This window comes from Gouania willdenowi, chromosome 6 (assembly GCF_900634775.1).
Source record: "Gouania willdenowi chromosome 6, fGouWil2.1, whole genome shotgun sequence".
NCBI lineage: Eukaryota > Metazoa > Chordata > Actinopteri > Blenniiformes > Gobiesocidae > Gouania > Gouania willdenowi.
Window position 1 is genome coordinate 9,069,894 of NC_041049.1, and position 25,557 is coordinate 9,095,450.

The 25,557-nt window shown below is 38.0% G+C and overlaps 1 protein-coding gene across 2 annotated transcripts in view; it reads right to left on the reverse strand.

Annotated features, from left to right (window-relative positions):
• hgfa (hepatocyte growth factor a) overlaps window positions 1-25,557 on the reverse strand; it is a 30,947-nt gene continuing 5,390 nt past the window's right edge. Inside the window, exons 2-18 of one of the 2 annotated variants that reach the window (XM_028449754.1) lie at window positions 23,556-23,718; window positions 23,301-23,413; window positions 22,623-22,737; window positions 18,133-18,275; window positions 17,927-18,047; window positions 17,626-17,744; window positions 15,222-15,390; window positions 14,051-14,184; window positions 10,729-10,822; window positions 7,486-7,625; window positions 6,045-6,077; window positions 5,729-5,837; window positions 5,557-5,631; window positions 4,877-5,014; window positions 3,626-3,732; window positions 3,394-3,527; window positions 1-2,341 (exon numbers count right to left, since the gene is read on the reverse strand). In XM_028449754.1, the coding sequence (XP_028305555.1) occupies window positions 2,165-2,341; window positions 3,394-3,527; window positions 3,626-3,732; window positions 4,877-5,014; window positions 5,557-5,631; window positions 5,729-5,837; window positions 6,045-6,077; window positions 7,486-7,625; window positions 10,729-10,822; window positions 14,051-14,184; window positions 15,222-15,390; window positions 17,626-17,744; window positions 17,927-18,047; window positions 18,133-18,275; window positions 22,623-22,737; window positions 23,301-23,413; window positions 23,556-23,718 (2,084 nt within the window). In that variant the 3' untranslated portion in view covers window positions 1-2,164. Of the gene's footprint in view, window positions 2,342-3,393; window positions 3,528-3,625; window positions 3,733-4,876; window positions 5,015-5,556; window positions 5,632-5,728; window positions 5,838-6,044; window positions 6,078-7,485; window positions 7,626-10,728; window positions 10,823-14,050; window positions 14,203-15,221; window positions 15,391-17,625; window positions 17,745-17,926; window positions 18,048-18,132; window positions 18,276-22,622; window positions 22,738-23,300; window positions 23,414-23,555; window positions 23,719-25,557 lie in introns of both variants that reach the window. The other variant, XM_028449753.1, reaches the window with a different exon arrangement.

Here is a 25,557-nt window from a genome sequence, read left to right on the forward strand (position 1 = left end):
TAAATTGAGAGAGCGAAAGTAGCATCGGCTCCAAATATCAGCTCAAGAAAATCGGCAGTCCGTATCGGTCATCGGCCGAAGCTGATAGAAAAAAAAATCGGTATCGGCATCGGCCCTAAAAATCCATATCAGTCGATCACTTGGTGAAACTAGTGCTAACATTTGCAAAATATCTTCATACATTTTTACGGACTTACAATATTTACTTTAAGTCCGTTTGATTAGGCCTGGAGAGCCCAAATCGATGACAAAATTGACTATTATTGTCATGATCATCATTAGTCTAATTTTTTATTATTGTTATCATCAACATTATTATTCATGTTATTATTATTATTATTACTGTTATTATTATTATCATCATTATTACACCACACAACACAATATACACAACAGTACACTGACTCTCCCCACTCCTTCCATTGTCCCACCCGAACTCCCTCTCCCCAGTTCCTTTCCCTCTCAACAAGGTATAACACTGCCCTCTCTTTTTATATCTTCCCTCTAATAAAGCTTTTCTCATCCTTACTTAGGTAGAGATGGTAATAGTCTCAATTATGCAATAAAATACATTTATTTAGCAATAATAAAACATGCATAACTGTCATAAAAACAGAAAGGTTAAAAAAAAATGTTATTATGATTATTGTCGTTATTAATATTAACATAATAATATTGATAATAATAATAATAATGATGAAAATAATACCTGTGAATGAGTGTTTTTAGTTTTTCTGCAATTGGTAAAGCTCTGTGTATGGAAGTCAAAATGCATGTGTCCAACATAACACTGTTTGCTATTTAGTATAAAATCCACTCAATAATTCCACTAGCCAAGTATTAGTGCTAATGAAGCATTAGTAGCGTTGTTGTTTTTTACTTAGCAGATGTTTATTTCACCCTTTCATTGAAATCAGCAATAGACGTTCATCCTTATGTTAAGAATGTGATCGTTTTATCTGTAATGTACAATAAATCTCAAGCAGACTGTGTTTCTACAAGTTATGTGAACTCGAAACAACAATCTAAAATATCACATGAACTCCTGATTTCTGCTGATAAAAAATAAATATCTATAACTGCTACTTACAAGCTACCAATCTCTTCAAATATTCCATGTAATCAGAGACGACAATCTGACACTACACAGTGAAACAAGAACACATTCCAGGTCTATAAGACCGATAAAATCCTGCAGCGTGGCAGAAACACAAGAAATCTGCAGGTATGTACAAACGCAACACACTCACACAAAAATTAATGCAATTACTCACTGACCACACACAGCCCACCAGGGGCCATAGTTCCCTCCAAACCGGAGACCAAATAGCCATGTTTTATTTGGCATGGCTCTTCTCGCTCTCATGCAACAAATATTAGCATAAGATTCAGAGCAGCTTGCTCAGTCCTACTTAGACCCTCTCCTGGGAAGCTAACCCATTACAGCTAACTGGGGAAAAGGTAGTTCAGCTACTGCGCAACCCATAGTGTTGCCAGGTATGCCATCCCTGCTGCAGCTTCCTAACATTGATTCCACATATGTCAAGACTTCTAAAGCCAGAATGTGGCTTTTGATATGGAATGAAAGATTGTCTGCAGTCTGATAGTTTATTTATCTTCAAATCTCTCTGGAATGTACTTCTAAATATATGTTCTTGGCATTAGAAAAGTATTTCTGAGTCACTTGAGTGAGAGGTAGACTTTGAAGTCCATCTCTAGGAAGAGAAGAAGACAAAGAAGAAAAAGAAGAGAGACAATCCTAGTCAAATAAGGCGACCTCAAGAAGTGACCTTCAACGAGTTTCTTTCAAGTATATTCCAGGATATATTTCTGAATGACAATCACCAGTCATTCTGTAGGTCTTTGCATGGCTTCAGATTTTTGGTGAAAAATAAATTTAGTGCGACGTCCATGTGCCGTAGACTTTAGTTGACAAATGCTGAACAGGCTAACGACCTGGATCTCTTCATTTGGCAACTGGTGAGATTCCATTTGCTTCATCATCTTCCTGTGTTCTCCATAAAACGACAACTTCAGCGATAACAAAACAAAAAAATTCTCACTTCCCACAGGGCAATGTCTACCTTTGGTCCTCCTTTTTTAGTGGAAACTAGTCTCCGTAGCTTCCTTTGGCCCAGTCCTTTGTCCGTTTTTTTCCAAGCCATCAGTTTGTTTGTAGCGTTGGGTAAAGTTTGAACACTTTGTAAATCCACTCTGAGTAAAAAGCCACGTTGACAAAGAGTGCCGGCTGGGACGAGGCACATTTTGTCCTTTGGATGCTCACTCCGATAATGACTTTGCGCTCGTGCTCCTGGCAAACCAAAGGACCGCCGTTGTCTCTCTGGAAGAATAACAGAAGAGTCAGCAAGATGACAAAGATAGCAATATTAGTGTTTAGATCCAAAACTTTCTATAAAAAGGTTGGTCCGATCGTATTACAAAGACAAGTGATGCCATTTCTGCTTTTAACAACTGTTTGAAAGTTTTAGTCAGATCTTTAATCTCAAGGTCTTTGGTCTTTGAAAGAGCTCCCATTGGGAGGAACAAGGAGATATTTTTAACGTCAACAAACATGGTCTTCAAACTGGTTTCAACTTTTCTTCTCATTTTGTATTTTCTGATCAAAAAAGTCTCTACTCCAGTAATGTAGCAAGTAGCTCATGCTACTGCATCAGACTTGAGACAGGTGTGAAAACATGTCAGGTAATGATATGATATGAGAACACTTCCACAAAGATGAGAGCAAGTAATTGTACAAAATGTCTAAATATGAAACTACAAGAGTTCCTTTAACTTGACTGAGCACAATCTCAGATCTTATGTGTGGTTATAGCTTAGGTGGTAAGCAGGTCTAGGCAATATATCAAGATTCAAGAAATATCGAGATTTCTATTCATAAAAAATTACAATAATGCCTATAATGATATATTTTGTTTTATTTTGTATTAAAATACTCCATTTAGGAGTTGATGCTTTTGCTACTTCTTAGAACAGCATAAAAAGCACAGTTACAGTAGATGGATTACTGAGTGCGTCCTAACCCAGACATTCACCTAAACAAGCCACACTACAGAACTAACTCACAAAAAAAAAGCAGCATTTTGATCATTAAATTTAACCCTTTTTCTGGTAAGATTTAATTGAGTTAAAAAATATTGAGAATGGTATTGTATATCGCCATTTTGAGAAAAAATATTGAGTTATGAGTTTTGTTCACGTCGCCCAGTCCTAGGTGGTAACCATGAATGCATTCAGTAAATAATCAATGAATCGAATGTTTGATTAGTGCCTAATTTTACACGTGTCTATAAAAGTCATTGAAACTAGAATTTCATGTTTTTAACAGGTGTTCAAATGCTTTTGACAAAAAAACCATTCAACTTAGATGCTTACATCACAGACACCTTCGCCCCTGTGGCCTCCAGCACAGATTCTGCTCTCTCCAGCGTCGCCTTTGATTTGTGAACACATGTCATTGTCGACCATAGGCATGGTTACAGCATTCAGTGCTTCATCGTATCCCGAGTCTACAGGGCAACAACAAGAGACAGCAATGCATGAAGGGAGTTATGAACATTCTTTATCAGTGAGAAAGGTTTGGCATGTGGGTGAAAGAAAGCAGTACTTTTGGTTTCCCCCCATCCGTACATGGTGCAGTTGGTGCCTTCGGTGATGTGACACTCCCTTACCGGAAGATGAATGGTGGATGCACCCTCAGACACTGGGGCAGGACTATGACACATAGGAAATACATGTAAATTACAAATGTAGTAAAAAGATAAAAGGTTAGACATAAACTAATATAACCTCAAACAGGCGCTAAATATCATCTTTACCAGATATTGCCAGTTATCTGGATCAATGATCCGGATCATAATACTATGATCATTCACATACAAGATGGGGTCACCAACCTTTACAAAGCTACAAGCAACTTCAAAGCTCCAGAATAAATGAAAGGGCTAGCAGTTTGATACACACTTCTTAAATACTACATTTTCATGGTTTAATTTGAGGGTACGATGATGAAGGAAAACTACCAGTAACTTAAAAAATAGGAAATGTTTAAGTTTTTTCCGAATTTTTGCCACTGTTTCATTTTCATTACATTTCATAAGAAATGTCAGCCACACTTCTGTCAGTATGCCCCAGGGCAGCTGTGGCTATAATGTAGCTTACCACCACCGGTATGATTGGTGTGAATGAATAATGGTTTCTGAGAAGCGCTTTGTGTCTCCTTGATTAAAGCTTTTTCTAAATCCTAATGTTCCTATTTTACTAACCAATAACACATTTTTTAACTAATCATGAAACATGTAGTAGGTTTTTGTACATGATAAATGATGTAATGATGTAATATCATACAAAAATCCTCGTTGCATTTTTAAAAACTAAATATTTTGTTTAATTTAAACACCAAATGTGGAGCATTTTTTCCAAAAATGCTCCTGGTGACCCGTAAGACATATCTATCCCCATTAATAATGATACAGTAGGTCCAAATATATGTACTTAAAAAAAATAATAATAATAATGATCAAATTCACAATTTGGATATGATCCGGATGAAATTTGAAGACCTAACCTGATATAAGAAAGTTAAATTTCATAACAATTCGCCAATTATGAAATAAGATATACATTTTCTGAAATTTCGCAATTATGTGAGATATAGATTTTTTGTTTTTGAAACTGATCCTGAATCAGTATAATGATCCAGATCCCCTTCCAAATGAATGAAATCTATCCTTGGTTCAAATTTTGTCAAAAGTACTTTTGACGTAATCCTTCTAACAGACAAACAAATATATAAACGCTGGTGAAAATACTTAAAAACTCTTTTTGAAATAATTGACAAAGATTGAGTTGTACGTACTCTGCCAGTTTCAACATAACCAGATTGGATCCTTCGGGGCCACAAATAAGCCTTAATATCGCCAACCTCAGGTGCCTTGAGGTCTCGTTGAGGTGGCGCAGGCCGACCTGTACGCTGTAATCCTTGAGCTCTGGAACGCTGATAAGCACAGGGATCAGTGAGAGACACCATTGCAACAAAGCCCTAACATGGAGAACACATTCAGACACAATGTGGAGCTGGAAAAGTTAACTATGTCTTTCAAAAACAAATAAAAAGTCTGTTGAAATCCCTTGGCATTGTTGAAACATGCAAACATTTAGGGCGAAAAGACAAAGGGGAGATAGTTGGCCAATGCATACAGAACACAGCAATTTCAGCTATTCAGAAGCAGCTGATCTACACCATATGTAATACTTTTTCTGAGATTGGTTACATTGAATGACAGAGATACTGTATGTACAATACATGGTAGGTGCCGACACACAGGCAAAGACGTTTAGTTATTATCTTAAGGTTGAGTCCGTCTGGTAGTCTCCATCTCTGGGTGATCAGCTATAACTTGTGTCTCTTTGTTTTACACATCATAAGACATGAGTGGAAAAAAGAGGAATGTTTGAGGGACGGCGGATGTAAAGCTGAGCCAGAAAACACAAACAACCAAAGCACCCAAAAGCACAGGGTGGACAGTGGAGCTTTACCAGGAGGTGAAGCACTGCTGGTCCGTCAGAACCCAGTCTTCTCTGATCAGCGAGCCGCCGCACAAATGTACGTTCCTGAGAAACATTTGGAATATTTTAACTTTTCACGCTGGTTAGCATCAAAATTGATAAAGGGCCTCGTAAATAATCCGATAAGATAAAAAAGACTTACTCTCTTTGGATGCTAACAACCCAGCTGCCATCTGTACCTCGTACTTGATGCCCTCCAACTATTCTGGTGTTTATGTGCACGAAGCACGAGATCTTGGCCTTTGTGAAATCTAAACAAAGAGATATATTTGATGTTTAGATGTCAGACAGATGGAAGTCCTCTTACATATTCATATTTGGGGAAATATGTAATAACGCTTCAAAAACCAACCATAAAATATGATTTTTCTTTTTTGTGTAGGAAGGCAAACGACAAACAGAAGGATGTGACCGGGAAAAGGAAGCCGATCAAAGATAACCTTTAAAGAAATACACACCTTGTGGTTTGGGGATCACTGGAGCCGATTCACCTGATTGAAGTAAAAAGAACAGTGAGTGCCTCAAGCACCAGGAAATCCTTCAATGTCCACATGTTCACACATAAAGCATTAAACGGCACTGAAAAACACAACTTCTTTTTTAAAGAATCATCTCTCTATCTAAATCCCCATCTGAGGCTATATCAGTCCTCTTCCACAGTAAAAAAAAGAATTTGCACAAGACCTCAAAAACCTCATGAAAAGCATGTTTTGGGTTACACAAATGATTGCACGGCCATTAAAACCAGACTCTTATGTAGCTAGATGGAGAGAAGCCAGGGAGAGTATGTGTGCGTTCCCTCGAATAAAAGGATTGCATATGTTTCCTCTTTGTTCCTTTTGCATTCTCTGCCAATTGGACAAAACCACAGCTAAACAATAACATAAACCATCAGAAAAGACGGATGAAGACACAGATATGACATGTTGAGAGGAATTCACCAGAAGCAACAAAGTGAAATGACTTTTGTTATTTTTTCAGACATTGTACACTAATAAACTTTCTTCACCTACAGCTTTACATGTCCATAATAAAAAGCAGTTGTTGTCCTTGTTGTCATGTGTTTTAAGAGTAATTCTGGATGTGATTTTGTGTCTTGTGTGATTTATTTTGACATTTTGTGTGTTTTTGAAATCATTTGGCATATTTTTCTGCAATTTTGTAAGTTTTTTGAGTCTTTTTAGTTGATTTCCAGTTATATTTTATGTATGTTTTGTGGTTGTGTGTGTTTTTGAAGTCATTCTATGTATTTCTGTTGTCATTTTTGTGTCTTTTCAATGCTATTTTAAACTTTAAATCAACAGAAAGTTTTTTTTTTTTTTAATTGGAAGCAGCATTTAAACTTGATGCTAAAAGATAAGCTGTACTTTTCTGTGTTTACAAAATGTAATTTAGCATCTTTTCCTGCAATTTTGTATGGTTTATGGAGTTTTTTTTGTTGATTTACAGTTATATTTTATATATTTTTTGTCATTTTGCATCTCGTGAGTCATTTTTGTGTCTTTTCAATGTGGTTTTTATTAAGTTTCCTGTTAATATTGCCTGTTTTAATCTTTAAAGTCAAAAGAATGTCTTTTTTTTTAAAGGGAGTTAGCCTTAAAACTTAAGCTAGCTAAAAGATAAGCTAATGCTAAACAGCTGCTTAGCTTAACGTCAAACGCAAAACTGGAAACATTCAACAAAATCCTTCTGCCTGAAGTTGTATTATTGTACCGTGGTTTTTAAGTTTAGTTTGGATATGTTGTGATCTTACAGGTGTTTTGAGTCTAAGCTAACCAAAGCTAATCAGATGCTGGCGTTAGCTGTACATTCACGGTACACATGGATACAGAAAACAGGTGCACCAATCTGTAGCCTTTTCCGTTCAAACCACATGTGTCCACTTAAACAGTCACTCACAGCGCTTGAGTTTGCAGTAGTCCCAAGCTAAGCGGTCGTTGGGTTTGGTGTAACACCAGGGGCCATGCTTGTCCCGGTCAGGGTTCCGGCAGTAGTTGTTCTCCAGGCCTACATAGGATATTGTAGAGTGAGAATCCCCACTGTAAAACACACAAATACACAATCTCATCGTACGTCTTCTGTTATACACACACAGTGTATAACAAGAAACCAGAGGTGAAAATAACGGATTAAAAGTTAATGTAATTCAGTTACTTTTATGGGTACTTGTGCTCTTATGAGTATATTTCTAAACCAGTAATTTTACTTAAGTACGTTTTAAAAGAAGTAATTACATTTCTACACCCAACTAATGCGGAGTAAATGATCATTTTTGATTTTAAAATGATCAACAGACATTGTGAAACTACAAAAAATGAAATAATCAAATGCATCACATCATAGCCGACCAACCACGTAATGCACTACACCAAAACAGCATTGAATGCCAGTTATTTTCTCAGTTTTACAGTTCATAAATGTAGCTATACTTAGAGTCTGATAATTGTTTTATTTTGAATTGAATTTATTGGTGTTATTTTATTTAAAAAAAAGATTTGCACATTTCGACAAACCTTTTATTTTATACAGATGCCTTTGTGGAAAATAAATGAAGTTCCAGTTGTGCAAGATTTGGTCTCTTCCTTTTTAACTGAACTTGACTTGTCTTTTATTTTGAAAGAAACTTTTCTTTTGACAGGCATGCTGTGAAATGCATGTTGCACAAAAAAATATATTGATTTATGTTTTAAAAAAGGTTATATATGTGTGTTTTCAACAGCTATTTAAAAAAAACTAAATTTGGTTGGTTGAATTAAAAAAAAAGTGGGTGGCGATTTCATGAACGTGACAAATGTGGATCCCAGGGTGAGACCAGTTGAGAACCCATGATCTACAAATCAAGATATCACATTATTAAATGTATTGTCAAAAAAAAAAATAAGAACAACTTTAACATTATTGTGCCGTAGTTTTCAATATCAGTTCAATTCACTTAAAAAAATATTGATTTTGTTACTGATTTTTTTACTGATAAACAAAGGAAAAATGCTCGCCTGGATTATTTGGTAATTTACACAATAATTTATGTTTTCGCTGTTATTTTTACTATCTCCTGCGGGGCAAATTGGATGTTCTAAAGCAGTGTTTCCCAACCTTTTCTGTCTCATGTACCCCCCGAGGCCTCTCTTCAGATGAGGAGAACCCCTTGTCACTCCATTTTACTAACCTTACGTGTTTTATTTACATGTTGTTAACATGTTGGCCTCAACCTGTACATTTAACGCACACTAAATATCAATTTTGTGCATTACAATTATTGTATATCAGAGAATATATTTACCTTTAGTTTAAAAAAAACAAAAACTAAATTTGGTTGGTTGAATTAAAAAAAAAGTGGGTGGCGATTTCATGAACGTGACAAATGTGGATCCCAGGGTGAGACCAGTTGAGAACCCATGGTCTACAAATCAAGATGTCACATTATTAAATGCATTGTCAAGGGTATGAGTAGTATCGTGTCTGTTTGTTTATCTAAATTTTAAAGGAGCATAGGGCAGGATTTGAGAAAAGATAATGATTCATTTGAAGTTGTTTTAATGTTAATGGTTGATGAAGTGCTCTAAACCAAAGAGAATGAACCCACACATATTTCTTCATTTTGTACTTCTGTCATGGGTCCGAACACTGCGGACGTGAAGTCAAATGACGCTGATGGAGAGGCGTCCCAACACAAGAAATAAAAAAGAACGTGAAGAAGACGACAGACAAGCACGGTGGACTAAACTACTGTTGGGTTCCACAGATGTATGCAGAGGCATGTGCACAGGTCTTGCAGTAAACGGTCACATGAACTGTATCGTTAATAACAAGAATAGAAATTTAAAGTGTGAATGATCATGGTACCGTGATCAGCATCACTGGTTCAGATAACCTTTATACATGTGATGTTCACTGTACGCAAGGAAACCGTGGCAAGATTTATTAGCAAAATAAACATGGGGGGTGAAAATAACTAGTAACTTTCACTTTGAGTACTAATTAATTGAGCTACTTTTTACTTGAACTTGAGTCTTTTATATATGACGTATTTGTACTTGAGTACATTTTCAATCAAGTAACAGTACTTCTACTTGAGTAGGATACATTAGTACTCTTTAGACCTCTGCAAGTAACCCACGGTCATGGCTAATTAAGCTTCACACACTCAAAAAACATACAAAGCTTAGTGAGTGCACATTCTATCTAAGTTCAAACTGTAAGTAACAATCGCGTGCCTTGGAAGTCTGACTCCAACCTTCATATTATTCTCTGCATTTTGCTGCACGGAGAGCGAATAAGGAAACAGAGTTTTGTAAAGCGTGCTCATGGGAGTATAAGTATGCACGCAAAGCATTCAGCAGAGCTCAGAGCAGCAGGAGCCACATCCCCGCTGCTTCCCATTGGTAGGAATTCCCATCTAATTGTGTGTCTTTTCCAGTGTTTGACTTCATTCCACAGGAATTATATATAATCATCTCAGATATCAAAAAATGTCCCTGAGAAGCAATGGCTGGGTTAGAGTCTGAACCCCACACACATGGAGAAATACGTTAAGCGATGGGCAACAATTTGTCAGGGAGTGCAGATAATTCCACTTCCCAGGAGAATGTTAAACAAGCTGTGGCTCTCAGCAGTTTTTCCCCTGGAATGACCCTTGACCTTGAACCGGGCAGACTTGCTGGCTGCAGTCTTTGCGAGGGAGCTGATTGGCTTTGATCTACTTTTCCTCAGAAAGCACTTCCTGGGGTCAGGGGTCGGCTCTGGAACATGTCCATCTGTCTGTGCCATTTTGGCTTTTAAAATTCCGGTAAATTAAGTAATTCCAACAGCCGGACTTCAGCACCGAATAGCTGCGATGGAGTTGGAAACCTTTCTGTCAGGACGGGTCACTCGGGGAGCACCCCGGGGTTTCCTCTCATCAGTTAGATGAATAATAATTGGACCTGGTATTGACCCCTGAGGAACCCCTGATCTCCTCTCACTGTTTATTTTCACTGCTTTGCTTCATTCATTTTAAGGAGATTTTTACACGGCAAAGGGAGCTGAGCTGTCAACAAACACTCATCAAAGGAGCTAAAAACAACCTCAGTCTCTCTCTAGGAAACTGTTGAGGATTACCTCTGTCTAGGTGGAGCTAATGAAGCCTGAAAAACACATTCTTACCTGGTTATGTGACGTGACCAGTCCTCACAGGGAATCCCTGACCTACTTATGGATAAGGAACCACGGTACATCTCTCCATTGTCTTCATAGCATTCTGAAAAGAAGGAAAAAAAAGAAACATTTTAAGACTCCACTTAAATCAGGGGGGTCAAACTTAATTTTAGTTCAGGGGCCAAATACGGAGCAGTTTGACCTTAAGTGGGCCACAGATTTTAAGTGGGGAAAAACAGCAAATTCAACAAATGATACAAATGATCAATTTCCCTAATTTTGGTAATTTGGGGAAATTCCATGGAATAATATGTGGAAAATTGACCTGATTCTGAAACTGGCATCATGCACTGCAAATATTGTGGATTATAATTTAATTTTTGTATTTGGAGGGGCTGAATTGGTAATTTACAAAATGTTTCATGTTTTCTCTATCATTTCTACTTTCTGGAGGGGGCTGAATTTGATGTTCTAAAGGGCCGGATTTGGCCCCTCAGCTTTGAGTATGACATGTGACTTAAATGGTCACGAGAAGAGATGGGTGATATTATCGGCCCACCGATTGGTTGACAGTGCTAATCTAGTGGTGGAAAAGAATATTGTTTGGATTTCCCGACCTGACCTTTTAAAACAGGTAATTTCCTGTCAAAACAGGAAGTACGGGATCGTACTCCCACAACGCGGTCATACCTTCTAGAAGTGGCTTGTTAACCTGCATTCTGTGTGCTAAAGCAATGTCTGTGTGTTTTCGATTGGTAAACAGTGTTTATGATGTATTTCAGTCATATTACACGCTAATATAGCTCACGGGCTAACCGCTAAGCTAATGCTAATGTTACATGTGGCCTGTTTGTTGCACAGTATTGAACGGTTATTTTGTTCTATAACAGGGATGTCAAACTCATATTAGTTCAGGGGCCAAATACGGACCAGTTTGACCTCAAGTGGGCCACAGATTTCAGGTGATAAAAAAAGAACAACTTTAACATTATTGTGCCGTAGTTTTCAATATCAGTTCAATTCACTTAAAAAAATATTGATTTTGTTACTGATTTTTTTTTTTGTAATTTAGAAGAATTTTGTGCAATTAATTTGTGGAACATTTTTTAGTTATTTCCACAATTTGTAATTAACAATGACTGCATTTATGTGATATAAAGATATAAAGGAAAAATGCTAGCCTGGATTATTTGGTAATTTACACAATAATTTATGTTATCGCTGTCATTTTTACTATCTCCTGCGGGGCAAATTGGATGCTCTAAAGCAGTGTTTCCCAACCTTTTCTGTCTCATGTACCCCCCGAGGCCTCTCTTCAGATGAGGGGAACCCCTTGTCACTCCATTTTACTAACCTTACTTGTTTTATTTACATGTTGTTAACATGTTGGCCTCTGAAATCTCCTACAGTTTAAAAAATGTCAACCTGTACATTTAACGCACACTAAATATTAAGTTTGTGCACTACAATTATTGTACATCAGAGAACATATTGACCTAAATTTTAAGTAATGTGCATAACATGTTAGTAACAACTTAATAGGATATTAACAATATTGGTTATATACTCATTAATGACTTTGACACGTGTTCCATATTGGTACAGTTTTACAGTAAACATCATCAAAGACTCCTTGTTTGTTCCTTGCAACTGTTTAAACTGCTGATAACTAACTGTTAGACACAACATATTAAAAATGAAAATGGCACTTTTTCCTTTTAAGTTGACATTTATAGTGGAATCCATCCAGTGTGGGATCACATTAAAGCAGATTAAACCTGTCATTTTTGTGGAGATGTATATCATGTGACCTAAAATTAGGTTTGGGGGAGGGGGGTCAATGTATATATCGGTACTATAGGTAATATAGGATATTTTGTGTCTGCAAAAGCTAATATCGAACATCTGTAGTGACGAGGGTTTCCTAAACAACTGTGTCTAATCTTCTTTATATTTCATATCTTGAAGTGCTTGTTAAATGGCGACTGTTGTAACTATCTGATTGAGTTGAACTAGTCTGTGGTTCAGAAGATAGGCAACAAAGATCTTAAAAGACACATTTTGAACATTTTAAAGCAAAGCTAACATTTCTTTAACATGCCAATAAAAGACAAAGTTGTGAAAAAGGTCTGAAAGTAATCGTACAATGTTATTGGGAAAATTAAGAGCATTTCCACATATTTTGGATTGTGCTCAGAGGAAACAAACACATTTCCACACTTGGAGAGCACATGCAAACTCTACATAGACTGAAGGCAACAATAATCAAACTTTAAAACCATCTTGCTGTACCACCATCATTTATAGCCTCATCGTTTAAAGAACGAGAGGCTTCCATCATCAACGCAACTTCAGAAAACATCCCACCTGACTTCTTCTGTTAATGTTGCCAAATGAATTCTAGCCAAACTGAAAAGGAAGACGTTATTGCTCCTAGTTTCCTAATATCAGACATCCATGGAACTGTATGCAACAACATAAAAGCCAGAATATTCCCCAAATCAATCCTGTGAACAGTGGCCATTTAACTACCCTACGTTACATGACTTGAAAGCCACTAATTCCTTTTTTATTGCAAACTCACCACAAAACACTAACTTTCAGTTAGAAAACATGCTGCGGAAACTTTGAGGAAAACCCCAAAAAGAAGCTTTACGGTCGTCTTGGTTCAGACAGGTTCATGTAAACGGCCTCCCTCTAACTGGTGGTTCTTAGATATATTAGAACAATAACTCTGTAATATGTCTGCTCTTTACCAGAAACATGAGAAGGCCTATAGTGACTGACTTACTGGCTGTTTTTGATCACCTGCAGGCCTCTGAAATGTAAAGCAGAAAAGCTTGGGAAATGAAGCGCTACTGCCAAAATACAACGTATTGGTTCTTGTGAGGAATGGGATGCAGTGGCTCTGTTCTATGACAGCACTCCTAATAATCATCTGCAGGTCAGGGGTTTCATCACATAGACTCCGACCTTGTATTCCAGCTTTTCTGCTGAAAGTTGGGCATTTATCAAAGGCTTTGGTGGCCTTAATAAAAACCAGTTTGTACCTTTTGGGAATTGACTTCATCAAACCTTTTAGGTAGAGCCCGTGTTTGAAGAAAGAAAGTTATATGCAGCAATGATTTGTTAATTCTACTATACTGTATATCTGCACTGTTTGCCTTGCCAAACACTTTCTGAGCTCTGATATATTTCCTGGGAAATCTGCATAAAGCCTCGAATCCAAACAGAGATCACATGACTCTGAGTAAACTTAAATATTTCATTGAAGAAACTTTTTGCTGTTAATCGATCTTCAGTGAGAAAGAAAACATTGGGGAAAATGTACCTGTTTTTTGCGTTGGATCTGCACCACATTGTGGAATGTGGGAGCAGTTTGCTGTCCTCTGATTGGGATCTGTCGTAAAGCACCATGGGTAATCGGCACCATCAGGGTTACGGCAGTAATTCTCTCTGAGATCTCTGTAACATACACAAAAACTACAACTTAAATGATGGTGCTAATGATTCCACTTCAGAAACGGGGGCCACAAAAATCAACATTCATGTCAGGATTTACAATAATGACTAATCTGAGTAATAATACAGGAAAGGGTTTTGTGTGATTTTGTTGTCATTCTGTATATATTTTCTTATGTTGTATGTTTTTTTCATGTCGATTTGTGTGTTTTTGTCATCATTTTGTGTTTTTTTGATCAAGTTTGGTTTTCTGAGTCATTTTTGAGTGATTTGTAGTAATTTAGTGTATTTTAGCTGTCATTTTGTGGATTTTTGTTGTAATTTTTTGTTGTCCCATATTTTTGTTGTCATTTTGTGTATTTTAGTTGTCATTTTGTGTGTTTTTGTTGTCCCATATGCTTGTTGATTAGAGTAATTTTGTACGTTCGTCTCTTATTTCATATCTTTTTGATGTCATTTTGTGTTTGTTTTTTTTTTGTCATTTTGTGTATTTTAGTTGTCATTTTGTGTGTTTTTGTTGTCCCATATGTTTGTTTTGGAGTCATTTTTTACATTTGTCTCTTATTTTGTATGTTCTTATCATCATTTTTAGAGTCATTTTGTGCAATTTTGTTATGATTTTGTGTGTATTTGTTGTCATTTTGTGAGTTTTTGTTGTCCCACATTTTTGTTAATTAGTTTAGGAGTCATTTTATACATATGTCTATCATTTTGTAAATTTTTGCCATCATTTTGTGTAATTTTGTTATGATTTTGTGTGTTTTTGTTGTCCCATAATTTTGTTGATTAGTTTTTGAGTTATTTTACACATTTGTGTCTCATTTTATATTACTTCTGTCTCTCGTTATGTCTATGTATGTGCATTTTTGCTGCCCTTTTTTTCTGTTATTGGAGTCAAATTGAGCGTTAACTTTGGGGGGCCATACATTATTAGGCTGAGGGCCACTGTGGCTCCTGGACCACCATTTGCCTATGTCTGCTCTACTATGTCACAGAAGATCAAGGACCTTTCTTGACCGATGTCGACGAGCATCACTCACTTGCATTTGTAGTTTTGAGGAATGAACGTATGATTATGGGGGAACTGGGAGTCCCAGCGCTGACATGTCACACCATCAGGAGTCACACTCATTGTGCCTCTGTAATCTGTGCCTTTTCCCTCGATGCAGGCTGTGATGTTGCCTTCCGTTTCCTCAACGGGGACTGAATCTGAGAAACCAACCAAATGCAAATGTGAGTGGATCTATGAGAAAGAGGAAAGCATTCACACATAAAAAAAAGAAGAAAAAAAAAGAAGGTGGATTGCAGGAATGAGGGAGGCAGAGAAGGAGGGGATATTAATCCCTAGAAGAATGTGTCATGTTTAACCGAGAGACAGATGATCAAAAACAGTAGCACTCCCCCTCCCTGCCTCTGCTGCGATAGAAACCCTTGTGTTCATAACACTGGTGCCCCACATTCTTTCTCAAAGGGACATCAACAACATCCATGATTATTTAACCTGCTGACAGTGCACAACGCAGGGAAATCCTTCAATCTCATTTTTGCTTTCAATTAAAATTCTGTTTTAGGAGAGTTTGTTTATTTCAACAAAACTATCACAACTAACCCGGTGTACGTAGCTCGGGCATTTTTATTCACACAAAAACTATTCGAAACATGCTCAGATGGAATCCTACTTGTGTCTCTGTTTCCTTAGCCTTTGACAGATGAGATGGGAGAAGATGGAGGAGGCAAAAAAGGGGATGTTTTGAGGCTAGAAATAAAAAGGTGGGTGGAAACGAGGGATTCTTCGGCTTGATGTAATGCATGCCAGTGTCTGTGTGAGCGCTGTGGCGTACAGGTCAGTGGTTTTTATCTTTGTGAGGGCAGGCATTGAGGGATGCACACATCTGGACAAATGCAGATCCTCCGCCTCCACTGTAAATCATAACCTGCATATGTGTACGTGTCTGACAGAGACAAAGAGGGACACTCTGTGTGGTTGGGCATATGGGAATATTTCAGGCATATTTTTACCAAAAAAAAAAGAAAAAAAAAGGAGCCAATTCTCCAATGATAAAAACCCTGCTTGGTCCACAGAGATTTCCCTTTAAACTCTATATTTTATATTACACATAAAGGAAAATGATATCCAAACTACAATACAGCCAGGCTGCCATTTGTAATGAGTCAATTGAAGCCATGATTATTTATTGCCTTACGTACTATGTGGCAAAGGGTTTTTCTTTAGCACAGTTTATAAATCAACCTGCAGGTGGGTAATAAATCTTTCTTTTCATGATTGATTTATTTGAAGGGCTAACTTTCACAAAACATCACATGTCCATCATATTTCCATTCAGTTTCCCCATTAGACCATCCTTTTTAAAGCCATTCACTCATAAGGTGTAATGATGGGTCCCAAAGCCTTTGACTTGGGTTTAAGACACGTGTCAAACTAAAGGCCCGGGGGCCAAATCCAGCACTTCAGAGCATCCGATTCAGCCCACAGGAGAAAACATGAATCACGGTGTAAATTACAAAATAATTCAGATGTAAATTGTTGTTGAAAGAACTCTACATTTTTCTCAAATCATTTCGCTAAATCTCCCCAACTTAAATAAAAAATGGTCAAACTATAAATAAATAAATCAAAGGACATTTAGGTATCTGTCACTTATTGCTTTAATATTGTTGATTCCTTCCATACTTTATGTCTAATTTGTAACTGGAAGGGCAAACTTGGGCACGTTAATGGTAAAAATATTTTGTTTTCCTGCCTAAAACTTGCAGCCCATTTGTGGTCATACTGGTCCGTATTTGGCCACTGAACTAAAATGAGTTTGACACAAGACCTCAAGAGCATCATGAAAAGCCATCTGCAGTTGGGTTTTTTCAACATTGATGATTGCATCTAATACAGAGTTACGTCATCCCAACAAAATGCCACAACTATCATTATACCTCAAAGACGATATGAAGTGTCTTACCTATTCAATTCAGTCCTACGGTGTTGAACAATAAACACTTCTGAATCCAACAAGTTGAATCTATATCTTTACAAAAGCTGAGCTCACTTTTCTTTGTTGAAAAACCAAAGCTGAACACCACATTAAACACTCAGCCGAGTAAACAAAGGCTCAACGTTCTCTGCTGGCACTTTTTTCTACTCCCTCTACCACAATTACTCTCTAAATCCCCAAAACCATCCACCGTCATACACAAACAACTTTCTGTTGTTGCACAAACTGCCATCTGTCAAAAGTCAAGGCTGTGTTTGCTCTTTTAAATCTTTAAAAAGATTTCTAAGTGCGGAAAACCTTATTCTGGACAGCCTGAAGGATAACAAAGTGAGGAAAAACAACAAAGATTACAAAGTCCAAAGTATAATGGGTTTGTCTTGTGTTTCTTTATCTCAAGTTTTTATGCAACACTTCTACAGTAGACGTTGAGAGCTCTTACCGCACACAGTGATGTTACAGTACTCCCATGGAGTCTTAGAATCCATTGTGTAACACCAGGGACGCAGACGATTATCTGGATTACGACAGTAGTTGTCCCTTAAATCTTCTTTTCGGTGTCTGAAAACAAAAGGAGAAAAGGAAGGAAATGGGGGGGAAAGGGAAATATGAGGGCGAGGTATAAGTCATCACAGCTAGTGAGGTCTTCCTCTCCTGAGTATCAGCCTCATTTATTTAAGCATCTGCATTGGGTGTGTGTGCTGATGTCTGGAGGAGAGATTACTCGGTGATTTGCAGCATACTTTTTGGGCTGGAAGTGATGCTTGTGAGGCCGTGCAGAGTCCCATCTTTGACACTCTATGCCACTCTCCGTATGGTCCATTTGGCCACGATAATCCTCCCCATTGCAAAACATACAAACATCTAAGGGTGGGAATAAAAGTTGAGTAAAGCTAACAAGATATCTGACTAGGTCATTGGCATACGATGGCATTTTGTCCTGCCTTACCCTCTGAACACTGAGGGATGCCACACTCCTCAGCTCGTACGTTGGGGTCTGTGGTGTAGCACCACGGACCACCAGGGTCGTTGTTGGGATTGCGACAGAAGTTTTCCCTAAGGTCTTGCTTCGGGTACCTATCTGGATAAAACCTACAGGAGTGCAGACAGGCATTATTAAATGTGTTAACTGATACTGGGAGCTGTGCAAATACATTTCCACGAGGACTCGCACACTTGGCTGCTTAAAGCCCCTCTCGATAACAATCCAAATAAATTCCGAAAGACATAAACAGAAAAATACACGACTCCCTTCGTAAAATGCTAAGTTGGTCTTCGTGACCGGCTGCGTTTTACAGCCTAGAAAGCCTCTGCTTTGCTATCATATGCAAATCATGTCATCAATACTTTTCTCCTGATTTGCACCTTTTGCATGACTGACCGCCTTACTGATTCCAACCATACCCTAGCTACTCAAGGGTGAAGCCGCCAGACTGTCACAGGACAGTAACCACCAACAGCACAGAACAATGCAACGGTCCACTTAGATCCACCCGAGCAAGTCCTTCTCTGGCAACTATTAAACATGTTAAAATAATCTTTTTTATGTCAACTTCTATATCACATCAGTAGGCAGAATTGTAGAAAAAAGAAGATGAGGACTGGTCATGGGGATGAAGGAAAAGAAAAAGCATGGGACTGCTTGGCTAAAGGGGCAGTGTGTGAGATTTTTCTTCTGTCAGAGCTGGATGACTAAAAGCTGGTATGTCAACACCCCTGATCCAGCTAACCAAACTCCCCCTCCCACCCACAAAGACTGAACGAAGATAGAGGAGCTTTTTGCATTCAACAAAAAGGAAAGAGAAGCTAATGATGGATTTAAGGAGCTGCTAAAGAGAGCATTAGGAATTGAGCAAAATGACTTCAGCTAATTGTTTAACTGATTATGCGTGTCCAAGTCCAAGCTCCTTTTTGCAGCTTGTCTCAACGCCCCCTACGCCAGGCCATGGCTCTTTATCGAGACTGATCTACTCTCCCTTCTGTGCCTGGGAGGCTTACACAAGGTTTTGACAATAATGCACAACATCATTTTGCTTTGAAGAAGTTTAAATCCCCGGAAAAAGCGAGAGCAGAATGCAAAGAGAGTGCAGCGGAAACCCTTTAGGCTACAAAGCCATACCTTCATGTGTCAAAGTGTAACAAGGTTAGGTGACGTCCAACAAAATAGTTTCACTAATGTACTATATGTGACTAAAATAAAACACTTGTTCAATTCCACAGCAACGCCTTGCCAAGGGCTAAATCTTACGTCTGTTTTATGCAACTCTGAAACTCAAAATCCAACATTTTTAGCATAATTCTAGCCTTAATTTATAAATCGGATTACAAGACTTTTTAAAACAAATACCCCCACACCCCACAAAAAACCGTTGCATCTGGCCGTCCTCTGCAAATTCACCATAATTATGCTGTGCTAACAGATGTTAACCAGTTATTCATCTCCTTGCCAAAATCCGTTCCCACCGGAGTGCAGGGAGACACTGAGCACACATGCTTCGCTCTCCGGGTAGACTTTACATGTTGGCTGGATTTTGGAGATCTCCAAGGAGGAAATTTAGGTCTGAGGTAAATGCTGCAAAATGTCTTGCAGTGCATCCAGCTGACGGAATGAATATTTTGTGTTCAAATTATTTCAATATTAAAGACAGAATAGGCTTTTAACAACATTATCATGATGAGACGTAAAACAATGAGTTGAAATTTGTATCCTGACCTTGTTAAAAAATACAATACACTTGTAGAGTCATAGTTGTGTTTAGTCACACCTCAGTCCATCTTTAAGGGTTGATTAGATTGATTGTGAAGTTATTGATCACAACGCTCTCACCCCAAAACTCAAACTTAATGTTCATTTTCCTTCAGTTTCTCTTTCTGTTAGCTTTTAGCATGAATTAGCAATGGCATATCCCCTCTTGTTGTCTATTGGTTAAAATATTCATTCATTCATTTTCTACATTTACTCCTCCAATACATTTATACACTTTAATAAACCAGCATGATCCAATTCAATTTCAATGCCTAGCCAAATGGGACACTTAACTTGTTACCTTCTTTCACCAGTGGTTTACTTTACAGATCTTAAGAACATTTTAACCAAAGATAGAATGCATTAATGCACTGATTCTGGATAATTTTCAAAAATTGTAAAATTCCTGTTTCTCATCATTGGCAAAATTGCAAAACTTCATATCTCGTTTCATAATTGACTGATCTTTATTAAATTTGACTCAGTTATGTTGGGTTGGACCCTCGACTACGCCACAAAGTCTAATCCGGAACGGAACGATTTTTCAAAAAAATGAGGGTGCCCCATTTCTTCAAATCCTTTTACCATGATCAGGATCAATAATCCAGATAACTGCCAATATCTGGCAAAGAGGAGATATGGCGTTTGACTGAGGTTTGCGCTCTCTGAATGAACTTGCCTGGACTAGCAACTCTTACAGTAATAAATAGTCCAAGATTATCCTAGTTAGCTTGCAAAGGTGCACAGTAAATATTCACTTCAGGCATTACTGCTTTTAGTTTAGTCAAGCCTTAAAAAAAACCCACATGATGCCATTAAACAATTTCTAAATCATTGCTGACCACAGCTTGGCAGATTAAATTCTTCAATTAGAGGAAATGTAGAGTAAAGTACCGTCCAGGGAATGGCAATGTTATATATGAATAACTATTAATGGGAGGAGAAAAGCCACTTTCTGTTCTCTATGCTTGGCTGGGCATCAAATCACACTTCTCCCAATGCTCTGAATTATACACTACATATAGACAACAGGTGGAAGCCCCTTATCCTGGAACCGAACCTCCGGAGAAATCACATCAACTCGACTGCAATCAGTCAAGCATGAAAATAATAGTTACCTGAAACTCAAACAGTACGTGCTTCAATATGTGGGTAATTGTCAAGCAGCGGGACAGTCCCATGTTAGATGACCCCGCAGTGGCACTAAATCTCTTAGTAAAGCTCCCTCAAAGCCTCGCAAAGTTGAGAGTTGCTGAAAAGTAAAGACGATCGAGGTCCCTGAGATTACTGTAAAAAAGTATTGCGACCATGTTTCAAATGAAGTTGTGACACAAACAACTACTTTCGGAAAGTTAGAAGAATGAGTGAGTAGGAAAGAAAAGATTGTTGAATGAGGACAGACATAGAGAATTTTGAAACTCTGAACTTGGATTGCTCGTATCTTTGTAGTAAGCTTGGCTAGAGATCAGACAGAACATTGCTTCAGTCTATAAATCTTTGCACTTGTTTGTCTCCCCTCTGTTTTTCACTCTGCACTTCTTTACACTCATTACTCAGTCTTGTAACTAATGTGCTCAGCTAATGAGATGCTGGCACAGAGTCACAGATCAAACCTTTCGCCGTAGCTGAGAGAAAACATCTTTGGGATACACCTGAAGGCCGACAGTGCTGCACAGGGAGGGAAAAAAAGGGAAACATCCTCATCGGGGACGACATTCCCTCATGTGTTGAAAGAAATCTGACTTAACTCTGGATAAACGCTCAACTGTCTCTGAGCCTCCACCTTCCTTTAACCCCTGAGGTGCAAGAGGATAAAGTGAACATCAATAAATCAATAGTCAGGGCCTGTTCAGTATCAGAAACAGAGATACAGAGAGGGAATATACAGGACGCTAAAGGAAGCGTTGAGATTAGAGATGTAAGCTTTGAAGTATAGTGGGCAAAATCACCAACAAATCAGTGAATGGATCGAGTGAAAGATTATCACCGTGTCATTCACAAATCCCGTTTGGGAAGCTGAATTTTTGCTACTTTAAGGATAAAGCTTCAATCTATATGATTTAAATCTTTGACCCCGGCCAAATGTTCCCTACTTCTGGTACAGACTACTGGGGAGCATCTTTAATGCATCATCTTTGTATCCTCGGCTGTGCTTTCGCTGCCCTTTTCTCTCTTCTTGCAGATATCTTTGGCTAGAGGAAGAAGTTACTTCCTCTCTCTTCACATAACCCAACCAGCTGACACAGATAGTGAGGTAAAGCCGTCTTTTCATCATAAAGTTAGTTTTTGCCCAATTTACACCAATCACAATGGACAGGTGGATAAGAAAGGGAGCAAGTTTAGTTCTTGTCCCTGTTTTACGCACCATACAAGATATAAGAAACTCTTTTATCAATAAAAAAAACTCTAAACAAATAGAGAAATCAAAGACATTTTATCTGATACTCTGCCATTTTCTCTCTTCCTGCAGATATCTTTGGCTAGAGAAAGAAGTTACTTCTTCTCTCTTCACCTACTCCAACCGGCTGACACAGATAGTGATGTACAGCTGTTTTTCTGATCAAAAAGTTAGTTTTTGTCCAATTTACATCAATCACAATGGACAGGTGGATAAGAAAGGGAGCAAGTTTTTTTTCTGAAAGCTACTAATTCCATGTATTTGTTGGAATGTGAGATCATAGAATAAGACTTACGTGTGTTCATTGATGTTGCTATCTGACCAAGCTTGACACGTGATGTTTGACTTTGTCCAGGACCTTCTCCCTCTGTAGTTGTCCTTGGTGCCGATGATACACTCCCTTATATAATCTGAATAAGACATAAAAGACATTCAAAAACATCAAGAGCTTTCTCTCTATGACAAAGCCTTTCCCTTCGTTAATGCCATCTTACAAAGCATTTCAACAATTCTAAAATGTGTGCACAGCCTTGACCACCTGGGACCTTTCTCCCCATATATGGTAGGCCAGAATTTGCTAAGTACCAGCATGCATGTTATTATCAAAACAGAGTTTATTAAAGGTCATTGACAGAAGCTTTCACATATTCACTGTCAACTCTACTGCTAGATTCTTTTTCTTGCCCTATGGTTAACTTTTGTGCTCTAACTGTAAGCAATGATGTTTTGTGTGCGTGTGTTTACACCCCTTTTAAGTGTGATACATGTTTATGTATGCGCCTCCTGCCAACAGCCTGATTAAACAGCGAGTGGAGCTGAGGAGAGTTGCTTTTATTGCGTCAACAGACAAACCAAATTCTTTCAAACTGCATAATCTCAAACAACTTGCCCGTATAAATCTGTCCTCGCACCTGAATGTTCGACTGAGAAAAACAGGAAACAATTTTGGCTCTGTAAAAATTGTGACATTTACCTTTTTTTTCATACAAAGTAAAGTTGATGTTGGCCTGCTTTAGCACACCGTGGGTGAAACGGTCAAAGGGAAGCAAGTGGCATTTCCTGTTGTGCTTTTGAAAGTTGAAAGCCCTGAAAAAGACAAACGGGAAGTAGTCGAGAGATGAATGGATGATAAACAAGAAAAATATGTAAATACATGACTGACAGAGTAGAGGGGGAGCGGAAACTCTGCTGGACTTCTGAGACACGCACACAGAGACATGAAAATTACCTGCAGTTAAAGTTTTTCTTGACCTTTTTGCATTTTCGGGCGCAGTTTTCTTGTGATCGGCTGGTTCGTACCAATGGGGGGCGAGAACAGTCTGTGCAAACCAGCATGTGGTTCTCAGTCTTTTCATACTTTTGTAACAACTGACGTGATTTTTTGCCAAAACCTGCAAAATACAAAGATGAAGCTGCATTATTTGTGCACCAATGACATCACCATGAGGGATTAAACTAGCAAAGCTAATCCTTATCATTGGCTGAGAATGCAAGGAAGGGTAAAGGATGCCAGTCTATTGCAGAGCCAGTACTAAGGGAATGCTATGGACTAGTGTTGCAGCACTTCAAATCAGTCTTGACCACATTTTTGTGGCCATTTTTTATTCTGTCTCTTTCTCGGCCTGGCCAGACTAAGAATTTTCCTTCAAGACCAGTCGAGACCAACACTGATCTCTGCTCTGCAATTCTTCACCTTCACTAATGTGATAATAAGATGAAGCACTTGGAAATATTCCTGTTTAATTTGACTTCAAACATTAAACATTGTACATCAGTCCATCTTAATTCTAGTCATAAATACCTCTGAACACTTACTTCAGGGCTCATTCACTTGACAAATAAAGATCTTATTTTCAAGTATTTTAAATAATTATTGACTTATCAGTGGCTGTTAAATACATACAAGGATTTCTTTTTTGTACGAATTTAGTTGGAAAAAACTTGTCAGGGTTTGAGATTTTGTGCTTTGAAAAAGTTGCAGACTCCTTGTTTTTGTCTTTCAAAGTATTTAAAAAGAAAACTTAAATAAAGAGAGAATACTCTTAAACTGTTCAACCATGTCATGGTTTTTAAAATGGGGTTTTATGGTCTTGGTCTTGTCTCGGTCTCGAATCCAAAAAGTCTTGGCCTTGGATAGTGTGGTCTTGATCACAACACCGCTATGGACAAATCCAACATCCCCAGGAAGTTAGCTAACACATCTGCTACAGGTGAAGTCAATTTGGCCTCTTCCTAGCTTTCAATATTCACATGCCCATTCATTCCTATGAACAGTTTAGAAATTCAACTTGAACTAACATCGATGTCCATGGACTGTGAAAGAAACATAAGCACACACGCAACCACCAAGAAAACATGCAAACTCCTTATGAAAAAGACACATGTCAACACCTAGAAATCAGACATTGGGCCTTCTTCCTGAAAGATGTAGTCTGCTATAGCCATGATTTATAAAACTGAATGAAGCAAGAGTTATTGCATTCTTAACCCATTTTTTTCACATATTCCTAAAGTTTTTGGCCTATAAAATTTCAATATGTCTTCAGTCGTACCACAGTGATAAATGGTTTTACGTACACCAGTTTTATGTGTTTACAGTACATGCCATTTATGGAAACCACTACACTATACCACAGACAACACTCCCATTCACCCCCAACCTAACAGTCATGTCTGTGGATGGTAGGGGGAAACTGGAGTACCCAACCCAGGCAAGCACAGGGAGAACATGCAAACTCCACACAGAAAGGACCTAAGTATCCAGATAGGGGCTTGAACCTAGGACACTTACTGTGAGGCAGATGTGCTAACCACTACCCTCCCGTGCTGCCCCCTACCCAAAAAATTACAATAAGGCCTTATTCACTATGATCTGAAGTAACAATGATAGGTATCCTCAGATACTACATGGGGGCTCTGGTGGGAGGCTAAATGTTTATAAAGAAAGATCTAAATTAATCAATGAGTATGTAACTTATTCATATCAATATGATTTAGTAATATTTTAAATGTTGGGGTACCCCGAATGGTAAAATCAGTCTCGGACACGTAAAGAAGATAGATTAATAATATTAAAAAGATATAATCTTAGTATGGGCCATATTATCGGCCGACTGATACTAATGGCAGATTAGCCATAAAATGTGATATTGGATGACCTCGGTATTGGTTTTTCCATCGACATGTCGATGGTAAAACCATCGAAAAACCAATAGATGCCGTTGCTTGAG